Here is a 22,689-nt window from a genome sequence, read left to right as displayed (position 1 = left end):
AAGTCTGTTTGTATTGCTAGGGCTCCCATAGTACCTGACCCAGAATAGATGCTTGATAAACACTTGTTAGATGTTTTATTAATTGATTAGGACAGTTTGTGTGGTTTATATAATCATTATTATTATTAATACTTGACATTTACATTACACTTTAAAATTAACCTCTGTAGACATTTTTGGGTTCCTCAGCCATCCTCAATCTTGGTAATTGTGTGACATTAGGAAGCTATAAACATCTCATTGAAGCCCAGATTTCTTACCAGACATGTTTGGTGATTTTCACATATTCATTTGTTCATTCATTCATTCAAATGACAAGCATTTATTTAGCACCTACTATGTGCTAGGCTCAAAAACAAAAATGAAACTCCTTCAGATTTGCAAAAGTCTCTTGACCAAACTTGAACAAGAATCTTTCCTAATTTGATTTGCTTTTTAATTACGAATGTAAAAGCCATCATCTCAGATATTTCATTATTTAAAAAAGAGAGGATTTTGTATGAAATTTTATAGTTTTGCTATTTAGAATCTGAAGTTATTTTTAATGTATCTAAATTTGACATTTTAGTTACAAAATGGCCCAGTTAGTTTTTGTTTGTTTGTGTGTGTATATGGTATGTGCAGTGTGTGTGTGTGTATGTGTGTCGTGTGTATATGAGTGTGTGTCCCTCCCTTCCTGAAACCAGAACACCTTCTCCAAGACAATCAATGAGTAGTCACCCAACTTTGACTGGAGGACCATTGAAGGGAATCTCACTATGCGCCAGCTTACATTGTGGGGTGGGAGAAGGTGGACCCCAATGTCCACAGATCAGACCACGTGAAGGGCCGCTATATCTGCTCCCCCTTTCTTATTCCAGGCTACACCCTTATGCATCCATCACTGACCAGACCTTACTTATTGTCGGAGCCACCTCTTCACACAGACATCATCCATTACGAAAACATCCCGAAATTCGAATTGGTTCGGCAGAATATTCTAAGGTAAGAAGGAACGGGCGGTCCTGAGGGTCTCCAACTGGAGCTTTTTCGCAGAGAAAAGACCAAGATGAAGTCATATTCATCACTGGTATTGATGTTCACAGTGACTAAAATAATAGACAAGAAAATGACCCCAGAGCCAGTAGCAGTCTCCAGAGAACCAATGGGGTAACACAATAGGTGTTGTCTCCCCCGCTCCCCTACTCCAAGAGGCACTGGACTTCAGGTGCAGAGTGGAGAGAGAGCTGTCAGGTGCCATCAATGCCTTGCCCAATGAATTTTACCACCACTGGGAGAGTTCTGTGAATTGGGTGTGTGGGATTTAGAAATTAACACTGATTTTTTTCCCCCTGAGGCAACTGGGGTTAAATGACTTGCCCAGAGTCATACAGCCAGGAAGTGTTAAGTATTTGAGGTCTGATTTGAACTCAGGTCCTCCTGACTTTAGGGCTCGTGCTCTATCCATTGCACCACCTAGCTGCCCCACACTGATATTTTCAAGTCCTCAGTAGAACTTAAAAATGAACGACTTGCATGGTTATAGTGAAAATTCAGTACAATAATTGCTATATTTTCCTCTTCAGATGTGCCCCCCAGTTTGGGAACCCAACTATTTCTTAATTTCCTATTAATTACTATTACTTAGTAAGTCTGTTGTAGCAAGATGAGCAAAAACCAGAAGTTTCTGTCAGCTAATCCTCCATTCGCATTGACTCCCCTATTAAATCAGACATTGCCACCGAAAGCCCTGGCTCTGGGAGGACGAGTTGAAAAATGTCACTAGGGAAGGAGTTAAGTTGGTGGCAGACCGAGCATCATGGGTCTTAGAAACGACCAGTTTTTGTTCTGAATCTTGGGTTTTCTTGCCAACGATATTAGAGTAGTTTGCCATTTCCTTCTTCAGCTCATTTTACAGGTGAGGAAACTGAGGCAAATTCTCCTAGAATCACACAGCTAGAAAGAGACCACACAGAACTCAGGAAGATGAAAATTTCATGCTCTATCTACTGCACCATCTTGGTACTTCCAAAATGACCTATTACAGCTACGTGCCATTTTCCTTTGTTCTTTAGAATATATGATCTAAGGTTTGAGCTGGAAGGGACCCTCTTAGTCACCTACTTCATAAATACAGATAAGGAAACTGAGACCTAAAGAGAAAGTCTAGGGTTAATTGCATATGCAGCAAGGAAGAGCAGAGCAGATTTCCCCAGTTGGGATAGCCCACTGAGGCAGAGCAGAAAGCTGCTTCTCTGAGTTCTCTGATTGGAAGTCACTGTCCAATTTTAATTCCTGCTGGGGGAAAGGAGAATGGGGTAAATGGTATTTTCCATGCAAGACAAATAGGATGGCCATCTTAGCTGAATTTCAACAGCCCATTATCTCCTTCCTAAGTGAGGATCCCCAGTGTTTTAAAAACATCAGGAGGGGGTTGTTGACTCACAGCTTCTTTCCTTTCTTTAATTAAATGCTTAATTTTATCTTTTGCCTGAAGTACTTAATTCTATTTGCCCATATAGCCTCCCTCTAGGCAGCCAGATTATTACAGTCCCTGTGAACTCATCACTGTCTTGGCATATAAACAAACTGCGAGAAACTGGAAAAGAAGCGTATAATGTCAGCTACGCCTGGAAGATGGTAAGTGGGGGAGGGGGAGAGGAGGACAAGGAACAGAGGGGGGAGGGGGGAGGGGGAAGAACAGAGAGGGAAGAGGGAGGAGAGAAAAAGGGCTTACAGCATGTGCTTCAGGGATCGGGCCTGGCAGAGGCATGGGACTTCAAGTAAATGGTCCTGCAGCTACTTTGTATTTCCTAGTGTCAAGAGGCTTTTATCATTGTCTTCCTAGGTCACAATCAAGTGGTTGTTGTTGTTGTTTAATCTTGTGTGCAGGGGCTGTTTTTTTTTTTTTTTTATTTTTCTTCATATCTCTAAGTACTTAACAGAGATTTGGCACAGTAGGTGCTTAATAAATGCTTAATGAACGATAAATTGTTGAGTGAATGAATAAGTGATTATAGGAATGGTTTCTTTTTTTTTTCTTTGTATTTATCCTCAGTACCAGCTACATAGGAGTAACTTACAAAATGTTTGATGAATGATGTATGATACCCAATTATTATGTTAGTAATAACTGATAGACACAACATGGTGTTTCTGGACAAGGAACATCTGGGCCCTTTCAAGCCCTGCCTGGGACACTGCACTACCCTCTGACCCTTTGCTTAATCCCCATTTGCCTTCTGACAACTCCCTAGGATTTTATTCTCATACAAGAACTATAATGTGTATTAGGGAAGTTAGTTCCCACATTGGAACTCCATGTATTTGAGTAATAATAACTGATATTTTTATAGACCATGTATTTAAATAATGATAATTAATATTTTATAGACTTTAAAGCTTTTAAAGTATTTTATATACATTAACCATATAGCACAGTGCCCACAATGAATGGGTATGAGGTGATTGATACCCCCCGGGAAGCCAGAAGGTGATAAGAAAGAGACAGGCCTTCAAAACCTTGGAAACAACTATTATTTCTACCCCAAGCCAGGCTTCTCCAGACTAAATATATACATTTCTTTCAAATTATTCTCATTTGGCATGAATCTGAGGCCTTTATGATCTTCTTTACCTTCCCTGGGGCACTCTCAAGAGTGGTAGAATATTTTTTAGTCAAGGATACCTAGATTTGAACTCAGTACTCCAGATGAGACCTGACAAGGGCAGAGGCAATGGAACTTTCCCCTTCTTTCATTCCTGAAAACTCGACTTTCTCCTAATACATCCTGATACATCTCAACTACCCCAAAGTCACAGGAACACGTTTAGCAGCTATTCCTTCCATTGACTCAAACTGACCTTGCGATCCATGAAAACTTTCAGATCTACGACTTCTAGCCATACTTTTCTGGGTAAAAATAAGACAATAATAGCAGCTGGCATGTATGTAGTCACTATTAAAAGAATTTTGTGTACCCTGATCTCCTTGGATCCTCTCTACAGGTGTCTCCATATTTCCAATGAGAAAGCTAAAGCCCCAAATAGTGACAGACAACAGGCCTTTATTTTTTTATTTTTATTTATTCATTTTTTTTATTATAGCTTTTTATTTACAAGTTATATGCATGGGTAATTTTACAGCATTGACAATTGCCAAACCTTTTGTCCCAATTTTTCCCCTCCTTCCCCCCATCCCCTCTCCCAGATGGCAGGTTGACCAATACATGTTAAATATGTTAAAGTATAAATTAAATACAATATATGTATGCATGTCCAAACAGTTATTTTGCTGCACAAAAAGAATCGGGCTCTGAAATAGTCTACTATTAGCCTGTGGAGAAAATCAAAAATGCAGGTGGGCAAAAATAGAGGCATTGGGAATTCTATGGAGTGGTTCTTAGTCATCTCCCAGAGTTCTTTCACTGGGTGTAGCTGGTTCAGTTCATTCCTGCTCTATTGGAACTGATTTGGTTCATCTCATTGCTGGAGATGGCCACATCCATCAGAATTGGTCATCAGATAGTATTGGACAATAGGCATTTATTAAGCACTTAATGCTATGAGCCAGGCCCTGTGTGAAACACTGAGGATACAAAGAGTAGCCAAAAGAGAGAAGGTGGCTGCCCTCATGGAGCTTGCCTTCTTTTTTGTTTTTCCAAAAATATCCAAAGATGGTTTTCTTTTCTTTCTTTTTGTGAAGATTTAAACAAAGAATATTTTATATTCAGTTAGAGGACAAATACAGAAATACAAAGCTTTAGGTACTTGTAATTTCTTGCCTTAAAATGACCTACATGTCTACACATGGCTAAAAACTTATACTTCAAATAGTGATGTAATCTAATTATGTCAGAGGTTCCCTGCTGGTATAATCTGGTGACCCTCTCATTTTTCTAGATTGATTTGGGAAATTGATTTGGGAAATTGTCCCCTGCATTTTAATTGCAGTCACTTTTATAATCACACAGGTTCACAAAGCTTAAAGCACAAATAGGCTTATTTCAGGCTGATGTCTGTGTCTATAAAAATTAACAGTCCCAGCATTCAGAGTAGTAGTGTCTCAGTCATTTTCAGAATACCCTTGCTAAAGCTGCAATAGGGTAGCTTCTTTTCCTTCTACTCCCTTCTATCTCTCCTTCCACTTCTGCTTTTTGCAGCCCTCACCTCCTACCACAAATTATTTTTTAGCTTTTTTTAATAATAGGTTTTTATTTTTGAAATACATGAAAAGTTTAAGGTCCTCTTGTAGCACCTTTAAAACCCTGGGAGTGTACTGGAAAAGACTGGGATGGTGGGTTTTAGAGGCGATTCCTTATCCAGAATTGTGTTAATTAGAATTTGAATTCTGATTCCAATTGCACAGACATGATTTCTTGCAAGTCACCAAGCGGGGAAAAAAACTAGGAAAGCAAGGAGGCCTCCAGCCACAACTGTAGCATTATAATAATCACATTGTGACAATTTTTTGTTACAATATTAAACAGTCAATTTGTTAACAGACTTACTTTTTATTAAGAGGCTTAGTGAATAGCACACTGCAATTGGAAACGGGAAGTTCAAAGGCAACTTTCGACACTTAGTTGCTCTATGACCCTGTTTCTTTCAGTTTCCTCATCTCATCTGCAACCATGAGGATTAATAATAGCACCTACTTCCCAGGTTGTTTCAAGGATAAAATGAAATAGTATTTATAAAGTGTTGTCTAGGAGCCAGAAAGTTTTATTTAGAATTGTAAGATCAAACATCTAGAGCTGGAGGAAATAACGGAGGCCAGCTAGTTTAAATATGGAGAAACTGAGGCTATAAGAGGTTCAGTGACTTGACCCAGGTCCTACAGGTAACACATTTCAGAGGTAGGATTTGAATCCAGGTCCTTTAGTGTAGATTCAGCCCTGTCTGAATTATGATCTCATTGGATCCCCTTGACAAATGTAGGAGGGGTAGGTGGTGTTCACACAGGAGTATCGCCCCTTTAGAGATGAGAAAAAGAAATTCAGAGATGGCCGGATAATTGCAGTGGGTTGTGGTCCCCTTCCCACCCCTGGCTCACCCTGGATTGTCCTCAAATCTCCAGGCTGGGAAATATCTGAGGGTCCACCGAGTCTAATGTCTCGGAATCAGACCTCCTACGATCTACCAGACAAGAGGGCATTCAAGCATCTCTTAGAGGGGCTCCTGGGTTAAAGGAAAAGGCCTAAACAGAGTCAGCAGACCCATGTTTGACCTCCAGATCTGCCCTTAGCTAGCTGTGGGGCCTTGGCTGGGTTTACTCTTCAGCCTCAGTTTCCTCATCTGTAAAATGAAGAAGGGATGGCTCTCCTAGACTCTTCCAGATTAAAAAAAAAAAAAACCAAAACCCAGCTTTCCATTCAGGTCTTCCCCCACTGAATGAGGAGAAGCATACATTTATAGGGAACATTTGTTCTACTGTTCCATGATCACCACGGATGACCAATGATTAGCAAGACTAGCAGCCCTCTGAGGATCCAGGCAGTAACAGAAGATCTGGGATTCGCACCCTGGTCTACTGCTTCCAAACCCACTAGTGTTTCTACCCTCTCGCATGATAGTATCACTGAGATTTGGTTTTAGTTCCTTTGTTAGTTGGTGATGTGTTGTAAACGAGGCCCACACATCTGTTTTTAAACCAAAACCATCCATTGTCTCCCCCAAATCCTTCGCCACTGGTCTCTCCTTCCTCCCCATCGCCATTCCCCTACAAAGTGGGGGACAGCACTCTCAGACTGGCTCAGACAGCAGGCTCAGAGAGTGGGGGCGAGAAGGCTTGCGTGCCGGCGCTCTTCACTGAGCTGCAAGAGGATGCTCTTTGTCCCAGCCGAAAGACTGGGGGTGGATGGGAACCAAGTTGAGGAGAAACACAGGAATGACAGGCCCTAATTAAAGCTTCCGACTGCTTTTCTACCTGCCTGGATTGGGGATTGACTGACTCCCACTCCATAAACCTCCCCTCAACTGTATTCCCCAAACAAATACATATATATCTTATGTATGGAGAGAGAGAGAGAGAGAGAGAGAGAGAGAGAGAGAGAGAGAGAGAGAAGAGAGAGGAAGGAAGGGAGGGAGGGGGAGAAAGGGAAAAGGAAAGAGAGACAGAGAGAGAGAAAGAGAATGTGTGTATATATACATACTATATGTATACACACACACGTAGTCTCTTATAATACTCTGAGATTTGCAAAGCATTTTAATCTTTCATTCATTTGAACAACAACGTAGTAGTAGTAGTAGTAGTAGTACTAGTAGTAGTACTAGTACTAGTAGTAGTAAGTAGTAGTAGTAGTAGTACTAGTAATAGTAGTAGTAATGATAATGATAATGATGATGATAATGATGCTAATGATCCACATCTCTATAACACTTTAAGATTTAAGGTTTATATTTTCTACATATTATCTTCTTCAGTCATTTATAACACTCTTGGAGCATAGATACTATTATTAATCCATTTTGCAGCTGAGGAAGCTGTCATTCAGTGCATGATGCAGGGTCTCTGAGTCTCTGAGGCAGGATTTGAAATCTGGATGTACTGATTCAAGTCCATCATCCTCCCCATCACACTTAGTTCTAGGCAAAGTGTTGCATTTGATCTTCACAGCGCCCTGTGAGACAGATGTTACTATTCTCCCTATTTCCCAGATGAGAAAGCTGAAGCACCCCAAGGTGAAATGATTTGCTCAGCAGGTAAAGATGGATTTCAAACCTGCCTGCAAAACTAGGGCTCTGTCCTTTCTTCCATTACTTGTTCCCATCCCTTCTCAATAGGAGAGGAGAGCCCACAACACGGAAGGCACAGCCCAGCAGCCGAAGCCTTCCTGATCTTTGTCTTTGCCTTGCTTTCAGGTACAGGACACCTCCTTCATCCTGTGCATCGTAGTGATCCAGCCCGAGGTGCCCGTCAGGCAGCTGAAGAACCTGAACACGGTGCCCAGCAGCAAGCTGCTCTACCACCGGCTGGACCTCTTGGGTCAGCCTAGCGCCTGCCTCCATTTCAAGCAGCTCTCCACTCTAGGTAAGGCCTTCGGAGCGTCCCCGGCTTCTAGTTCTGTGCCTTTCAAACAACCGGCATCGAGGACGTGCTATGAGCAGAGTTTGGGGATGGGATTCCTCGTCTCTTTCCTGGTTTCCCCTGCCAGAGATCCTCAGTAATTGTTTATTGATCAAATCATTTATTAGACTCACAAAAGACTTCAAAGGTCACATAAAAGAACTCCTTATCTTGTGGTTGTTGCAATTGGTGGCGGTGTTCAGTCCTTTCAGTCACATCCAACTCTTCACGATCCCCTTTGGGGTTTCGGTTTGCTACTGCCCTCTCCAGCTCATTTTACAAACGAGGAAACTGAGGCCTAGGGAGGTTATTATACAGAGCAATAGCATCAGTTAATCATATTCTGGTAGATTTAGAGGTAGAAAGCAGCCTTGGAGGTCATCACATTCAACTCCCTCATGTTTTAGGGAAGAAAACTGAGGTTCATGGAGCTCAATTGTTTATCCATTGCCTCATAAAAAATTAAGCCGCCCAAGAGGGAGTTCTTCCAACATTGTGTGTGATCCCACTTCTGAGATTTTTCATAGACTTTCTCCTTCTTGGTCCACTTCTTAGAATGTCTAGAACCTTTGGAGTCTTAGTTCACAGACTTTTTCTAGCACCCATATCATATGCTCTTTCCTTTGTCAAAATACCCTGTATCATGTATATGCTGATCTGCTGCCATCTCAGAGAATACAAATTTCCTTTGTTTTTATATTCCCAGAGCCTTGCTCGATACCTTGCACATAGTAGGTGCCCTATAAATACTTGTTCTCCTGGATTGGATATGTTGATTTTATTGGGATGCTTTCATTTTAGGGGAAAAAAAAATCTTCCACCACAATTTTCCTTGGGTGTAATGCTTGGGAGGGGTAGTGCCCCTGGGTTCTCAGCCCACACAAGCAAAGCCTGAGCTCTGACTGATTGTTTCATACTTAAGCTCTGAGTTCAGTCCCAATAAGAAGTGGTTGTGAAGGCCCAGTGTTGGAAGAGCCTGCTAAGTGCACGTAGTCCCATCACTAGCTGCACAAGAGGGTGATCCATCTTGTAGCTATGGTGGTTCTGAAAGACCACCGGCCAAAATGTGATCTGTGATGGTGGAGACTAAAGGAATCCCACAGGTGGAATCCCTGATCCTGGAAGGTTGGAAGAAGAAAGAAAAAAGCCGATCCAACCTTGGAGCAGGAGGTGACACTGTACAGTCAGCTAGTCAGTCAATCAATAGTCATTTTTTAAACACCCCTAATCTCTGAAGTTGACAAGCAGGTACCAGTCTGCATTGATAAAAGATGTCTCCTCTCCGGGCTCTTTACTAAGCACAAAGAAAGACAAAAACTACTTCAGGTAAAATGTAACTTTACCAGAAGAGCTAGCATATTCATAGATGAATAAATAAGGAATATATCTTGGAAAATGCAGAGTCATGGAAGAAGAAAAGAGAATAAGCATGTATTAAGTGCCTACTATGTGCCAGGCATTGCATTATACTTCTACAGATATTATCTCATTTGATGAGAGGGAGACTTAGGAGCTGGGTGGTTAGAGAACATGGCAGTGCTTAAAACTGAGCCCTGAATGGAGGTAGGGATTCTAAAAGGCAAAGGGGAAGAGAAAATGCTGCCTTATTGGGGAAGATGGGAAAAGCTTTGTGGAAGAGACATTATTTAAGGTGATTGTAAAATTCAACAAGCTGGTGGCTGTGGGGAACAGATTCCTGGAGGAGGGAACCACATGGGCAGAAACACAGAGGTGGAAAAAGGAGGGGGGAACAGTATTCTTAGAATGGTCAACAGTCTTAGTTTAAGTGTCTATAGGATTCTTAAAGCAGCTGTATTAAGAGATAATACTCCAATAGGACAGAAAATGAGCTGTGACTCTTTACTCCGGGATTTGAATGAAAATTTAGTGGATGTTAAATCTTTTTGCATGGTATCTTTCAGAAAGCCCAACAGTCATGCTATCTGCAGGCAGTTTTTCTTCCCCTTATGAGCACCTGAGCCAACCAGAGACCAAGCGCATGGTGGAACACTATACCGCCTACCTGAGTGACAACACCCGCCTCATTGCTAATCCTGGGCTGAAAGTAAGCACTTGTCTGTGGATTGTTTGGGGCTCACATCGCTGGGGGTGGCCTCCGAGTCTGAGGCAGTGATCCTGCAGTGTGGGAACTCCGGGGCCAGGCCGTGCCCCTCAGCTGGAGGGATGATGGCAGACAGCATATGACTTGGCCACAGCTGATCAGTGGGAACCCTTCTGATGGATTAGGAAGCCCTGTGGACTAGCTAAAGAATCCTTTTCAGACTGCAGATACAGCATAGGTTTTCAAGGGAGGAGAAGGGGGGGGGGGGAGAGTTGAGTGTGAAACAGAGGGCAGTAAAAGCTTTGGAGGCCCTCATTTTCCCAGGGGAAAGATGTGAAGCATCCCTGCTGTCTGTGGCTGGGGCAAGATGATCCAAGATCTCAAAAAAGCAAAGATGAGATTTTTTCCCAAATGAGATGAGATATAGATTTTTTTTACTTCTCTTAAATGGCCCAGTCCTAGAGAGGACAAACTTTTGACTCTGCTTATGTTGCCCGAAATAGGTTTTATCTCTAATCAGCCTTTGTCTCCTTTAAGTTGGCTGCGTCCATCTGGTGTGAGATGATTTTAAAGAAGTAATTGGGTTTGGATTCTCTGTGCTGGGTCTTTGGGAAACCCTGCCAACAGCTTACTATCTTTTTTTTATTTTTTTAATGTGAGTCTTAAAGGATCCCTGCTATGTCCTTCCCTTTGTCTCCCAGTTTTCTGTCAGAAATGAAGTAATGGCTACCAGTCACGTCACAGATGAATGGATGACACAAATGGAAATGAGTAGCCTGAATACTTACATTGTCCGCCGTTACATAGCAACGCCCAATGGAGTCCTCAGAATTTATCCTGGCTCACTCATGGACAAAGCATTTGATCCCACTAGGAGACAATGGTAAGTTTCAGGGGGTTCCATGATCAGAGGATTCCCTCCCTGCCTATTTCTTGAGAGACATTAGACAGACACAAAATAAAACACCCTAAGTGATTTACCTTAAAGGAAGAAACTGGTGGCAATAAAATAAGAAAATCGATGTTTTTAATTTAGCATTAATGGAAGATTTAGTATTTCCCTCTGTGGGTGAAGTTGCTCTGCCTTATCTCTTTACAAACATTTCTAGGCTACAAATGTCTACATTTATTCTCCACAATATATTTCATTTCAAGCCATATTTTTAAAGTTCATCGTTTAGATTTCTATTCCTGACGGCCAAAGGTATTGATACTTTTGTGGATGCTTCTCTGTAATGAATTTAGATGAAATTCACAGTATCCAGTCTATATAACAGACATCACTGGGGACCATCGGTGAAATTAACAGAACGCAATCTGCATAATCAAAATTAGCCAAACTGTCAAACTAGCTGAAATGAACAAAACCCGTTTATTGTAGCAGAAATTAACAGAATCCAGTCTACACAGCTGAAAGGAACAGATCTGTCAAAATACCTGAAATGAACAGATCCCAGTCATCAGAGATGAAATTAATAGAACTTAGTTTCTGTGACTGAAATTAACAGATCTGTCAAAATACCTGAAATTAACAGAACCCAGTTATAGACGAAATTAATAGAAGTGAGTCTCTCTGTAGCCGAAATTAACAGAACACAAGTCTTTATATATGAAATTAATGGAACTCATTCTCTATAGATGAAATTAACAGAATTGTCGGCAGAGTTGAAATGAACAGAACCTGGTTTTTATAACTAAAAATGAATAGAATGTTCTCTGTATAAAGTAATAGAACTATTTGTATATGGGAAATTAACAAAACCCAGTTTGCACTAGAACTAGTGAATCCAAGTTTCCATTGGCTTAGTTTCCTTAAGAAATCATTCTGGCCATGACAAAGATTAGTATTGCCCCTCCAAACTCAAAAATGCCCTCCTTTGTTTTTTTGGATTTCATTCTTGCAGGATTTTTTTTAATGGCAAAAGCTAATCCATGGAGCCTGCAGAAAGGCTCCGCAGCAGATGCATAAGATTTATAAACTCTTTGGGGAACTGGTTGCATCCTTTTCTGTAGGTGGCAAATGTTTGAGCTTTGAATTTATTTTATTTACCTAGTCATTCTTTTTTTTTCCCCTTTACCTGAGCTTCTTATGTGCAAACTAGCAGCTTCCAGTTGTCCCTTCCTTTCATAGAAATGTGAGGCTCCAGCTGCCTTGTGTTTTAAAAGAGGGAACTTGAGATATTTTGGATCTTGGGGAGGGCAGAAGTCAGAAAGTGGGACAGTCAAAGGGTTTGATGACATTTTTAAAGGCAAGACTCAGTAATACCTGAGGGTACCATAGGTGAGATTTATAACCTGTATAAGCAGGGATAAGAATTTTACTCTAAAACCTTAGAATTTTTTTGAAATACTAAGAACCATCTTTACTAAGGCAATTTTTATATCAAAAACATGTGTGTTCTGTGTTGATTTTTTCACAGACAGTAGACAGTGTTTGCTATTAATCCATAAAGTTAGAAGATGTTGAAATCAAGATTTTTTTCCTTTTTTCTTTCTTTTTTCTCTTTCTTTCTTTTTCTTTCTTTCTTTCTTTCTTTCTTTCTTTCTTTCTTTCTTTCTTTCTTTCTTTCTTTCTGCTGTGTCAATTGGAGTTAAGTGACTTGCCCAGGGTCACACAGCTAGGAAGTGTTAAGATTTGAACTCAGGTCCTCCTGACTTCAGGGCTGGTGCTCTATCTACTGCGCCCCTTAGCTGCCCCAAGATTTCATATTTTTTGAGCCATTAATGACATGTGCTTACTATTTCAAAAACAGCTTACACAGGTTTATGATCTTTGTAAGGGAATTGACGTAGGTGAGTTCAAATAAAACTTTTGTTACATAGCACTTGTGTAACTTTGGAATCATCACATAATTTCCTTGAGCCTCAGTTTCCTCATCTGCAAAAGGAGAAATTGAATTCATGGTCATTAATAGTCTCCTCTAGCTTCTTTTATCCCATGAAGTCAAAATTAGCTTTTCATATGTCTAACATACATTTTAGTTTAAAGAATATTTATTAATCTATATTATATTGAATTAATCAAATAATATTATTTGATCATCTGGGAATACTGTGCCACAAATATGTGTCAAAATTCAGAAACTCTGAATGAGTTGCATGAACACACTATGCCTTCTCTCGGTTCCCTCAGGTATCTTCATGCAGTGGCTAACCCCGGGCTGATTTCTTTGACTGGTCCATACCTAGATGTTGGAGGAGCTGGCTATGTGGTTACCATCAGCCACACGGTTCATTCTTCCAGGTAACTCTTTCATTTCTGGGACATTTTTCAGCCTGCCAGGAAGACCCTTTGGGCATATGTAGTAAATGAAAGAGGGGTCCTTATTTAGACACAGGAATCAGGGAAAACCATGAGTCGAAGTAGGACCCTTGAACTGGAGCAGAGACATATAGAATATACTAGATGAAGAAAGGCCATTGGAATATGTGTGGGCTTGAATGATCTGATGGCTGGACCCACATTACCAAATTGTCCAGGAGTCAAAGATGTTGCCATGGCTACAAATCTGAGAGACTCCAATGAATAAAGATTGGTGTAAGCGTTGAGGACACAAAGAAAGATGATCCCTGTCCTGGGGAAGCTTATAGTCTCAACATGCAAGGACAAAGATTATTATCCCCATTTTATATATGAAGACATGAGTCTGAGAAACTAAGCTCCTCACCTTCTAGTCAGTGTCTGGGGCTTAATTCGAACCCTTGTCTCTCCACTCGAAACCCGTTCTTCTATTCCGCCTCTCTCGGTCTCCGTACACAGGCATGGTGTATATTTCCCGTTTTGTTCCCCATTTCACAAGCTTTGTGAAAATTCCCCAAGATTACTGACAAATTAGGTTTTGAGCTTATAGCGAATAAGCAAAAGTTATCTCTGCAGACACAAACATGAGGGAAATTTTGGGTGGAGATCTAAAGATAAACCGGTAAAATAAGCCTGGCTGTTCTAATCCCTTAATTATATGGATAGATCATTTCCCGGAGTGCCTGGAAAGCACCTTTGCTGAATAGCACCATGATGCCGTCTCCTGTTTCAGTGAACACTGAACCGACAATCCTGTCGGCTGCTGGTTCCGATGTGCTCCCGGGCAAATGTCCGGGTGTCTCTGAGACTCTGTTGCTTCCTTTGTGAAATGATGGGCTAGCAGGCACTTTCCTGTGGCTGGCTAGTGCTGCTTGCATGTCCTCCAGGCCCTGTAGGCTCTCCCCATTGCTCACTCCGGCTTCCTACAAAGCTTGGCTCAAATCCTACCTTCTGCAAAAAGCTCAGCCCAGTTCTCACTCCAAACGCCTTCCCTCTGAGACCAGCGTGAACTTACCCTGTATATGTGTTCTATTGGTACATCATTGTTTCTATGTTTATTATTTCGTGGGCTCTTTGAGGACAGTGTCTGGTTTTGCCTTTCTTTGTATCTCTGAAAATTAATATGGTGCTTAGAACACAGTCGGCGCTTCATAAATGCAAATTGACTTGATTTTGTCATTAACAGTAGGCAGAGCTCTTACTGAAGAGTAGATAGATATTGAAATAGAAATAAGGATAGGTAAATCAAAGAGATGGATAGGAAGGATGGAAAAAGCATTTATTAGGTACCTATTATATACAAAGTCCTGCACTGAGCACTTTAGAAATGTTACATCATTTAATCTATACAAAATGGCAACACCTAACTGGCTGCTGATTTTTCACAGAAATCTGCTTGATTTTACAACAGCTCCCATAATATTTCCATTAAAAAAAAATTGGGCTCATGATTTCATCAGATTAGGTATTTTCTGATGAGAAATTCTCTTTTCTAGGATAACTGAGCAGCTTCTCTGTAATGTATATTCTTAGAAAGTTTCCTAGGGCAATGACTGGTTAAGTGACTTGCCCAAGATCACACAACTTCTGTAGTAGAGCTTCTGACCCTTGAAGGTTCTCTCAAACAACTCTCCCATGATGCTGCTCACACACCGTGATGTTTCACAAATAAAATTATAAACACTCTTTCAGAACAGATTCCACTAACCAGCCCACTGCTGGGGTTAACTGTTGTCTGCAATGAACTTCTTCTCAACTGTATATTCAAGATAGTAGACACATTAAAACCAACAATCACACTGTTTTTTGTTTATCCTTGAATGAACTCAGCCACGCCCCCTGACCTCTACCCCCCCAGTCTTTCCTCAATAGCAGAATTGTGGTGTGGAGATTCAAATATGTCTCATTTTCTTGTTACTTTAGGAATCGATATTGCTCAGCTGGAGAGGACTCATCTTGGCTCAGGGTTTTAATAGTCAGGAAGGAGAGAGGGGAAAGTCTAAAATTGGAGGGGGGGATTGGAGCAATGGGTCAAAGACACTGTACATTCTGCATTTGACAAAGAACTCTTGCGGTGTAAAGGGTGGTCCTTTGAACTGCCATAATCTCTTGAACAGTTTCTGGTGATGGAAAATTAGGTGGTTTTGTTATCAGGGCCTGGATTTGAATCCCACCACTCAATTACCAGTGTGGTCTTGCCACTTAACTTGCCTCAGCAGTCCCTATAATCCCTAATGCTCAAATGCATTAATGTATATAAAGTGCTTTGAAATCAAAATGCTGGTAAATGTCTATTATCTATGAATAGTCTAGAGAATTTCTAAGGTTCTATCTGATGCGAAAGCCAATGGCTTTCCTCCAGAATGTACAGCGTCCATGACCAATCCCCCCTCCCCAAATTTTAGACTCATATTTGATGGAGATGATCAAGGTCACCAAGGTCACCAGAAGAGATTCCAGTCTCTGTATAAATCCTGAGCCACATTCAGATGTCTTGTGTGTGAACAAAATTAGAATCTTCAAGGAGACAACCCAGAGCAATGCAAAGAATGAGAACGCTGGCTCTGGTGTCAGAGATTTTGCATTTAATCGTTCCTATAAAAGTTTGGGTGAGTTTTTTTTTTTTGGTTATGAGCCTCGGTTTCCTCATCTGTAAAATGGAAGGTTTGAGTACATGCCTTCTGAAAGCCCTTTCATATTCAGAGCTTTGATTTTATAATTGTAAAAATATGGGATTCCCAAATAGTATTTCTTTAGTGCTTTGAGTTTCTAAAGCACTTTATAAATATTGCCTCATTAGGTTCTCACACAACAATTCTGGAAGGTAGGCAATGTTCTTGTTCCCATTTTACAGGTGAGGAAACAGAGGCAGACAGAAGTTAAATGACTTGCCCAGGATCACACAGCTAGGAAGAATCTGAGTAGGGATTGGAATTTGAACCTTCCTGACTCTAGACTCAGTGCTCAATCCACTGTGCCACCTAGCAACCTAATTATTAACAAAAGGCGGTTGTCACTGGTTATCTCTTTCCGGCCCACTTAAGCTGATCTTGGCATGAGGTCACACAGATTTTCCAACTTCCAGGGTAGAAACAGACAAAGAGAGATTGTTGTTTGATCCCTGAACCATTGGAAAAAGTCATCTTTTATCTACAGTTCCTTATAGAGACATGATAAGCCCCAGAGCCCATTCTCTGAGGGAAAAGAAGCAAGACAGAGACAGGGAAACAAAAAGTCTCTCCTGTCCTGCCCTCCCCAAGGAAAGGGTGCTCAAGCTAAAGCAACCTCTAAAGGCTTGTGCCTAGAGATCCGCTTTTGACCACAGTTCTCATGAGGTCACATGGTCCTAGTTGTGTTCCCTCTTCCTAACATCTTGATCTGCTCACTTCTATCCTCTGGATAATTGGATCTATTACTATAGCTAGTCTAAGCTCTGTCAGTTCAGGTTAAAAGAGCGAGCGTCTTCCTTCCAAGGACGAGATCATCTTTGCAGCCAAGGCTCCTTCCCTGTTTGTAGCAGAAAGCTGTCTCCCCAGTTCCCTCAACATGATCCACGGACAGCACAATTTTGAACTAAATGGGCCCTCGACAACTCTTATTTATGTTTTAAGTTTCTTCTCTCTTGGTGGGAAAAGGGGAGGAACTTACTTGAATGTTTATTTTAGAAGTGAAAGGCTTTAGAAATTATTTCAGTGATAGGTAAGAACAAGATAATAGAATTCAGGTCTTTGGCATTAGAGAGTGCCATTGGCTTTTATTTTATTAATAATTTGAATTAATAAATTCTATTTATTATCAAAAAATAATAAGAATTAATATTTCTTTTTTTATTAGAGTGCTAGCATTATTAATAAAATGGCTGATTACCCAGAAAAAAAGACAGTGGAATTCAAGATATCTCAGATCAAACCCACCTCTGCTTGTATCTTCCATCTTCATGCTGATCAGTTAGGATTTAAGCAGCTAGGTGGCGCTATAATGGATAGTGCTGGTCCTGGAGTCAGGAAAACTCATTTTCCTGAGTTCAAATCTGGTCTCAGACATAACCCTTGGCAAGTCATTAAACCAGGTTTGTCTCACTTTATTCTGTAAAATGAGCTAGAGAAAGAAATGACAAATCACTCTAGTATCTTTGCCAAGAAAACCTCAAATGGGGTCACAGAGAGCCAGACACAACTAAAAAGCAACTGAACGACAGTATTTGGAAACCCTGTAGTGATTCCTTAGCATGTGCTATTGTTCTCAGCCTGGGAATTTTTATTTTTATTATTTGGAGTTTGGTAGAGTGATGAGGATGTGCAATCACTGATTAAGAGACTGGTCAGGTATCCATTTTGAATGGAAGAGGAATATGGCTACGTTTTATCTGTGGAGCAGAAAAGTCAGTTTGTCTCCACTGAGATCTTCTTCCACAGTTGCTAAGGTAACAGCATATCTCTGAAATGCAGGTTAAAAAAAATAGGATGCGAAGCATATAAATGTACACCAGGCAACTTACTACTGCTCTTTGTCATGATAATCAAGTCACACAGTCTTATATCGGAAGGAAACTTCTAGGCCATTTAAGCTAACCCCCTGCCTCAGATTGAAATATGTAGGGATAACACCAGACCCATTGGAAAAGGGAATTCACAATGTGAAAACTTACTACCAATATAAGTTGATCCCTTTTCAGCAATGAATAGGCTCCAAGAGTTGCCTAGATCCCTGAGGAGTCACATAACCTGGCACAATATGTCAGGGCTTCCTGGTTTTGAGACAATCCCTGTTCCATTAAGTAACCTTTTCCTTTTATTAGTTACAACAGATTCATCATCTGACTACTGTGTCAGAGAGGGAAAGGGTGAGTGGAGAAGTAGGGGGAGAGGGGAAGAGGAGAAAGGGGAGAGAGAGAGAGAGAGAGAGAGAGAGAGAGAGAGAGAGAGAGAGAGAGACGAGAAAGGGGAGAGACCTTTTTGAATTTAATAGAATTGAAAACATAAGTCATCCCCAGAAATCTGGCAGGATTTGAATTAGGTATGTCTTAAGCCAAGAAATATATGACTCAATCAAGACTGTAAGGAAAAGGAAACAACAGTTCCTTGCCTGACTCTGTGCTGTTTAATAATTTTATTGATTACTTTTATAAAGGCCTAGATAATATATCATCATGTTTGCAGATGATCCAAAGGTGGGAGGAACTGGTGACAGGATCCCAAAGATCTTGATAACCTACAACATTGAACAGGATCTAATAATAAGATGAACTTAAATAGGAATTGATCAATCACTGAACAGAGTGTCTATTATATGCTAGACACTGGACATCAAGATATAAAAAAATGAAACAACTTCTACTCTCAGGGAACTCTCTTTGGGGAGACAGTGTATGTGTGTGTGTGTGTGTGTGTGTAAGATAAAATACAACATCCATAGAATAATTCAACACAAAATAGGAAGGGAGGAAACTCACAATTGGGGGAATCAACATAGTCTTATACTTGGGTCTAAAAAAATGAACTTTGCAAATAGCAGATGGAGGAGGTGTGGCTAGGCAGTATTTTGCCTGAAAATGTTCATAGGTTCAAAGATTTGGGTGTTAGAAGGGAGCCTACAATTAATCCCCACACTATTGTGCTTATGAAGAACAGGTGAGGATTCCAGTCAGTAGTATGAGGGGGTCCCCACAAGAGTTTGTGTGTGACTGGGGTTTGACCTAAAAGAATTAGAGCATCCAAATAGAGTTGGAATCCACGTCTCAGGCCCCATGTTGAAATAGGAGGTTAAACAAACTAGAGTGATTAGAGGACAGAACCACAATGGTGTCCAGCAAGCCAGCAAGCAATTATTAAGCACCTACTCTGTACCAGTCCCTAAGTGCTAAATCTAAAAGGTCCTCAAAGGTTGGAGAGCCACTTTCCAGGGACAGGAAAGAATAATGAATATCGCTCTTGTTCAGATTCAGGCTGCATTTGACAACCATTTTTGTTTTCCAATTTTGAATTTGTGATTCTGTGATACTGATATACTTTGCAGTGCACCAGAACCTTGGTAGAGTGGGAAAAAACAATTGTTTTGAAGCCCCTCCCAAGGGAGCTCTCTACCTAGTAGGAGTAATTATCTATAAGTGCCACATGAGAAGCAGATCACTTTTTGTCTCTGGCTTTCAATTTCCTCATTTGTAAAATGCAGAAATTGGATTCGATGATCTCCAGTCTGCAAAATCTCCTTGTACATTCTGTGGTCTTATGAATTCAAAGGACAATATTTATTTGAAGATAATATTATTAATAAGGTGTCCCAGAAGTCTTAGCAAAACCTCAATAGTTTTTAAATGGCATTAAGACTTTTGGGACACCTCATTTTCATTCACGTTTTCATATGAATTGAGGTCACATGAGATAATAATTGTGCAAGTCCTGACATGTGTATAAATGTTAACTATTAGTTATTCTCATTTTGATCTAGTACTTTCAATAGTTAAAAGTAGCAGTAAATACCAGTTAGAACCAGAAGGGGGCAGTAGACCTACATGAAAAATCAGATTTCAGGGACCAGCTCAAATTCAGTGTGATTTTTAGATCTCGGAGTAGGAGGAAGGCCCTTCTGAAACTCTGTTGATTTTTTTTTTTTTTGAGGCCTTAGACTGTAGGTCTTTGTTTTTAGTTATTGTTGTTCTGTAAAAATATATCTTAGCAAAAATATGCTAAGCCAATGGAGAAGGACTCTAGCGCCCCAGAGTAAATCCCATGTCAGGGAGAGATCTCAGAGAGTCTCTGGGAGAGGGAGGACATTTAAGCTCTGATTCTCCAATGACAATGAGGCAGGCTCCCCATAAAGTACATGAAGAAGCACGATGGAGTCTGATTCTCACCTCAAACACTTCTTAGCTCTCTGATCCTGGGAAATAACTCTGTGTGCCTCAATTTCCACACTTTCCAAATAGGGATAAACATGTCAGCTCCTTCACAGGATTTCTATGAGGAGCCAATGAGATAGTGTATATAAAGTGGGGTTCTTTCCTTTTTTCCAAAAGGAGTTATTGTTATTTTTATATGCTGCAGACAAAAGCTGGGGGGGGGGGGGTTACATATAGCCAGACAGCCACATTGGGAAGGCCTTTGATAAAGCTTCAAGGAGAGATCAGCTGAGATGGTGAGAGCAATGGAGACTTTGCCAAGTCTCTCTTTCATATTGAAAAGGGACTTGGTTTATTGCTAGGAGCCATGGGTAGAAGTGACAGAGGATCAGTCTGGTTTTCTCTTGAGACAGATTTCTGTGCTGCCTTCAGATGGAGGGAACTTCCCATCACTGGAGGTCTCCAAACAGAAACCAGATGATCTTTGGAAGAAACTTTGTTGACATCTGGCACAATCTAGTTAACCTGTGAGCTTCCCTCCAGCTTGGGTGTTCGGGGATTCTCCAGCCTAAATGGAGACTGGGATCTTGTGCATCTTCATGGTTTTGCCTCATTTCTAACAGTTGATAATTATGTTGCGCTTAATGTTTTCCAACTACTTTACTTATCTCATGTGAACTCTAGTGTCTGAGGTGGGATTCAGACATGACCCTTTCATGATTCCAAGGCCGGCTCTCTGTTTATTACATTATCCTGTGAACTCTGACACAGAGATGTCATTTTGGTTCTCTTCAAATAACTATATTGAGGATGGAGAGAGACACGCAGAGACAGAGACAAAGAGAGAGTGAGAGAAAGAGAGAGAGAGATACAGAGAGGAGAGAGAGAGGAAGGGGATGGGAGGGAGGGAGAGGGAAAGGGGGAGGAAGAGGGGAAGGGAGGGAAGGAGAGATGCCTGTTCTTCCATATCATTTATGAATGAGTGGGTGAAAATGCATTTGTTCAGTTCTTACGATGTGTGAGCCAGGCACCGGACGTATAAATTCAAGTGTGCAAACAGGCCCTTCCCCTCAAAGAGCTTCCATTCTAACAGGGGAAGACATTGTACAGTGGGGAGTGCTAGACACTAGGGCTAGAGAAGAGTGTTTTGAACAGGAAAGTCAGAGGGAACTGATTCATGTTCACAAGCTGGATTTGTAATTCTACAAATCAGAGAATGGGGTAGGGAGAGGGGAGGAGGGTCCAACTGCCTTGGCCTGGCCCAGTGATGGACAGGAACTGATGTGGGTCTGGCTTCAGGCGAGATAAGGCGAGTGAATGTTCACTACTAAAAGCCCCTGGATTTCAGGTCAGAGGAACACCGTTCCCTCTTCAGTTCAGTCTCCCCTCTTACTTGTCAGGACATCCCCATGCTGTGTCACGCCTGTGGCTCAGTGGATCATCTGTATGTATCACATGGTATTAAACCTCCAGAGCCAACTCTGCCAAGTACCAAGAATGGCTGGTTCTCATTTCTTCTCTTTTGCTTTCTTGTATACCTAAAGTTCTCAGATGTCTTCCGGGCACACCGTGGCGGTGATGGGCATCGACTTCACACTGAGATACTTCTACAAAGTTCTCATGGATCTGTTACCAGTTTGCAACCAAGATGGCGGCAACAAGATACGGTAAGCCTAAGTCCTACAGCCTTTGGGTTAATTGCCACAAAGCCAAGAGGGATGGACAAGGTCCTAGGGATCCACAAGCATAACGGATAGCTTCTCACACAGCTTTGACACACGGCAGGGGAAGCTTTGCTTTGGTTTTTTTTCTACTTAGGTGTGACACTCTATGGTCTAAACTGGCAGATTTTAGCATCTGGTATAAAATATATATTTGACAAAGGGCATCTCCAAGGCCTCTGTTCTGTGAGAAATCAGACATTTCTGGTGAAGACAAAGGTCCCCATTTCTCTCCTCCTTTCTTGGGTCATTAGTACTAAGATCACCGTGGTGGTAGGAAGATCCAAAGCCTCCGAATTCAGTTCTATTTCTGAAGAATGGAAGTCTTTGCCTTCTAGATATTTAAAAGATATCTGGAGGCAGGAAGATTCATCTTATTTCAAATCCAGACACTTACCAGATGTGGGACCCTGGGCAAGTCACTTAATCCTGTTTGCCTCAGTTTCCTCATCTAAAAAACAAACTGGAGAAGGAAATGACAAATGATTCCAGTATCCCTGCTAAGAAAACCCCTAATGGGTCACAAAGAGTTGGCTATGATTAAAATGACTCAATGACAGTAATGGACAAGGAGCCTTCCTTGCTTTCTCATAATAGTCTGATGGTGCCGGTGGAGCGGAGAGATGGGCAGTGACTACTCTGGCTCTTGCCACCTGGCTAGCCCATCCAGTTTGCCCATACCTTGTGGATGACATTTGCCTTTGTGAGAGGTCACAT

At 41.1% G+C, this 22,689-nt stretch overlaps 1 protein-coding gene across 1 annotated transcript in view; it reads left to right on the top strand.

The window, feature by feature from the left end:
• Positions 1 to 22,689, top strand: part of CACHD1 (cache domain containing 1) — a 208,547-nt gene that overhangs the window by 165,543 nt on the left and 20,315 nt on the right. The window contains exons 11-17 of the mRNA XM_031968977.1: positions 861 to 984; positions 2,502 to 2,619; positions 7,846 to 8,014; positions 9,973 to 10,115; positions 10,814 to 10,995; positions 13,246 to 13,356; positions 21,796 to 21,918. Of these exons, the coding sequence (XP_031824837.1) occupies positions 861 to 984; positions 2,502 to 2,619; positions 7,846 to 8,014; positions 9,973 to 10,115; positions 10,814 to 10,995; positions 13,246 to 13,356; positions 21,796 to 21,918 (970 nt within the window). The remainder of the gene's footprint in view (positions 1 to 860; positions 985 to 2,501; positions 2,620 to 7,845; positions 8,015 to 9,972; positions 10,116 to 10,813; positions 10,996 to 13,245; positions 13,357 to 21,795; positions 21,919 to 22,689) is intronic.

The sequence above is a fragment of the Sarcophilus harrisii genome, chromosome 4, assembly GCF_902635505.1.
Source record: "Sarcophilus harrisii chromosome 4, mSarHar1.11, whole genome shotgun sequence".
In the NCBI taxonomy this organism is placed as follows: Eukaryota; Metazoa; Chordata; class Mammalia; order Dasyuromorphia; family Dasyuridae; genus Sarcophilus; species Sarcophilus harrisii.
Note: the sequence above shows the minus strand (reverse complement) of the source record. Positions and strands in the feature narration are given on the sequence as shown.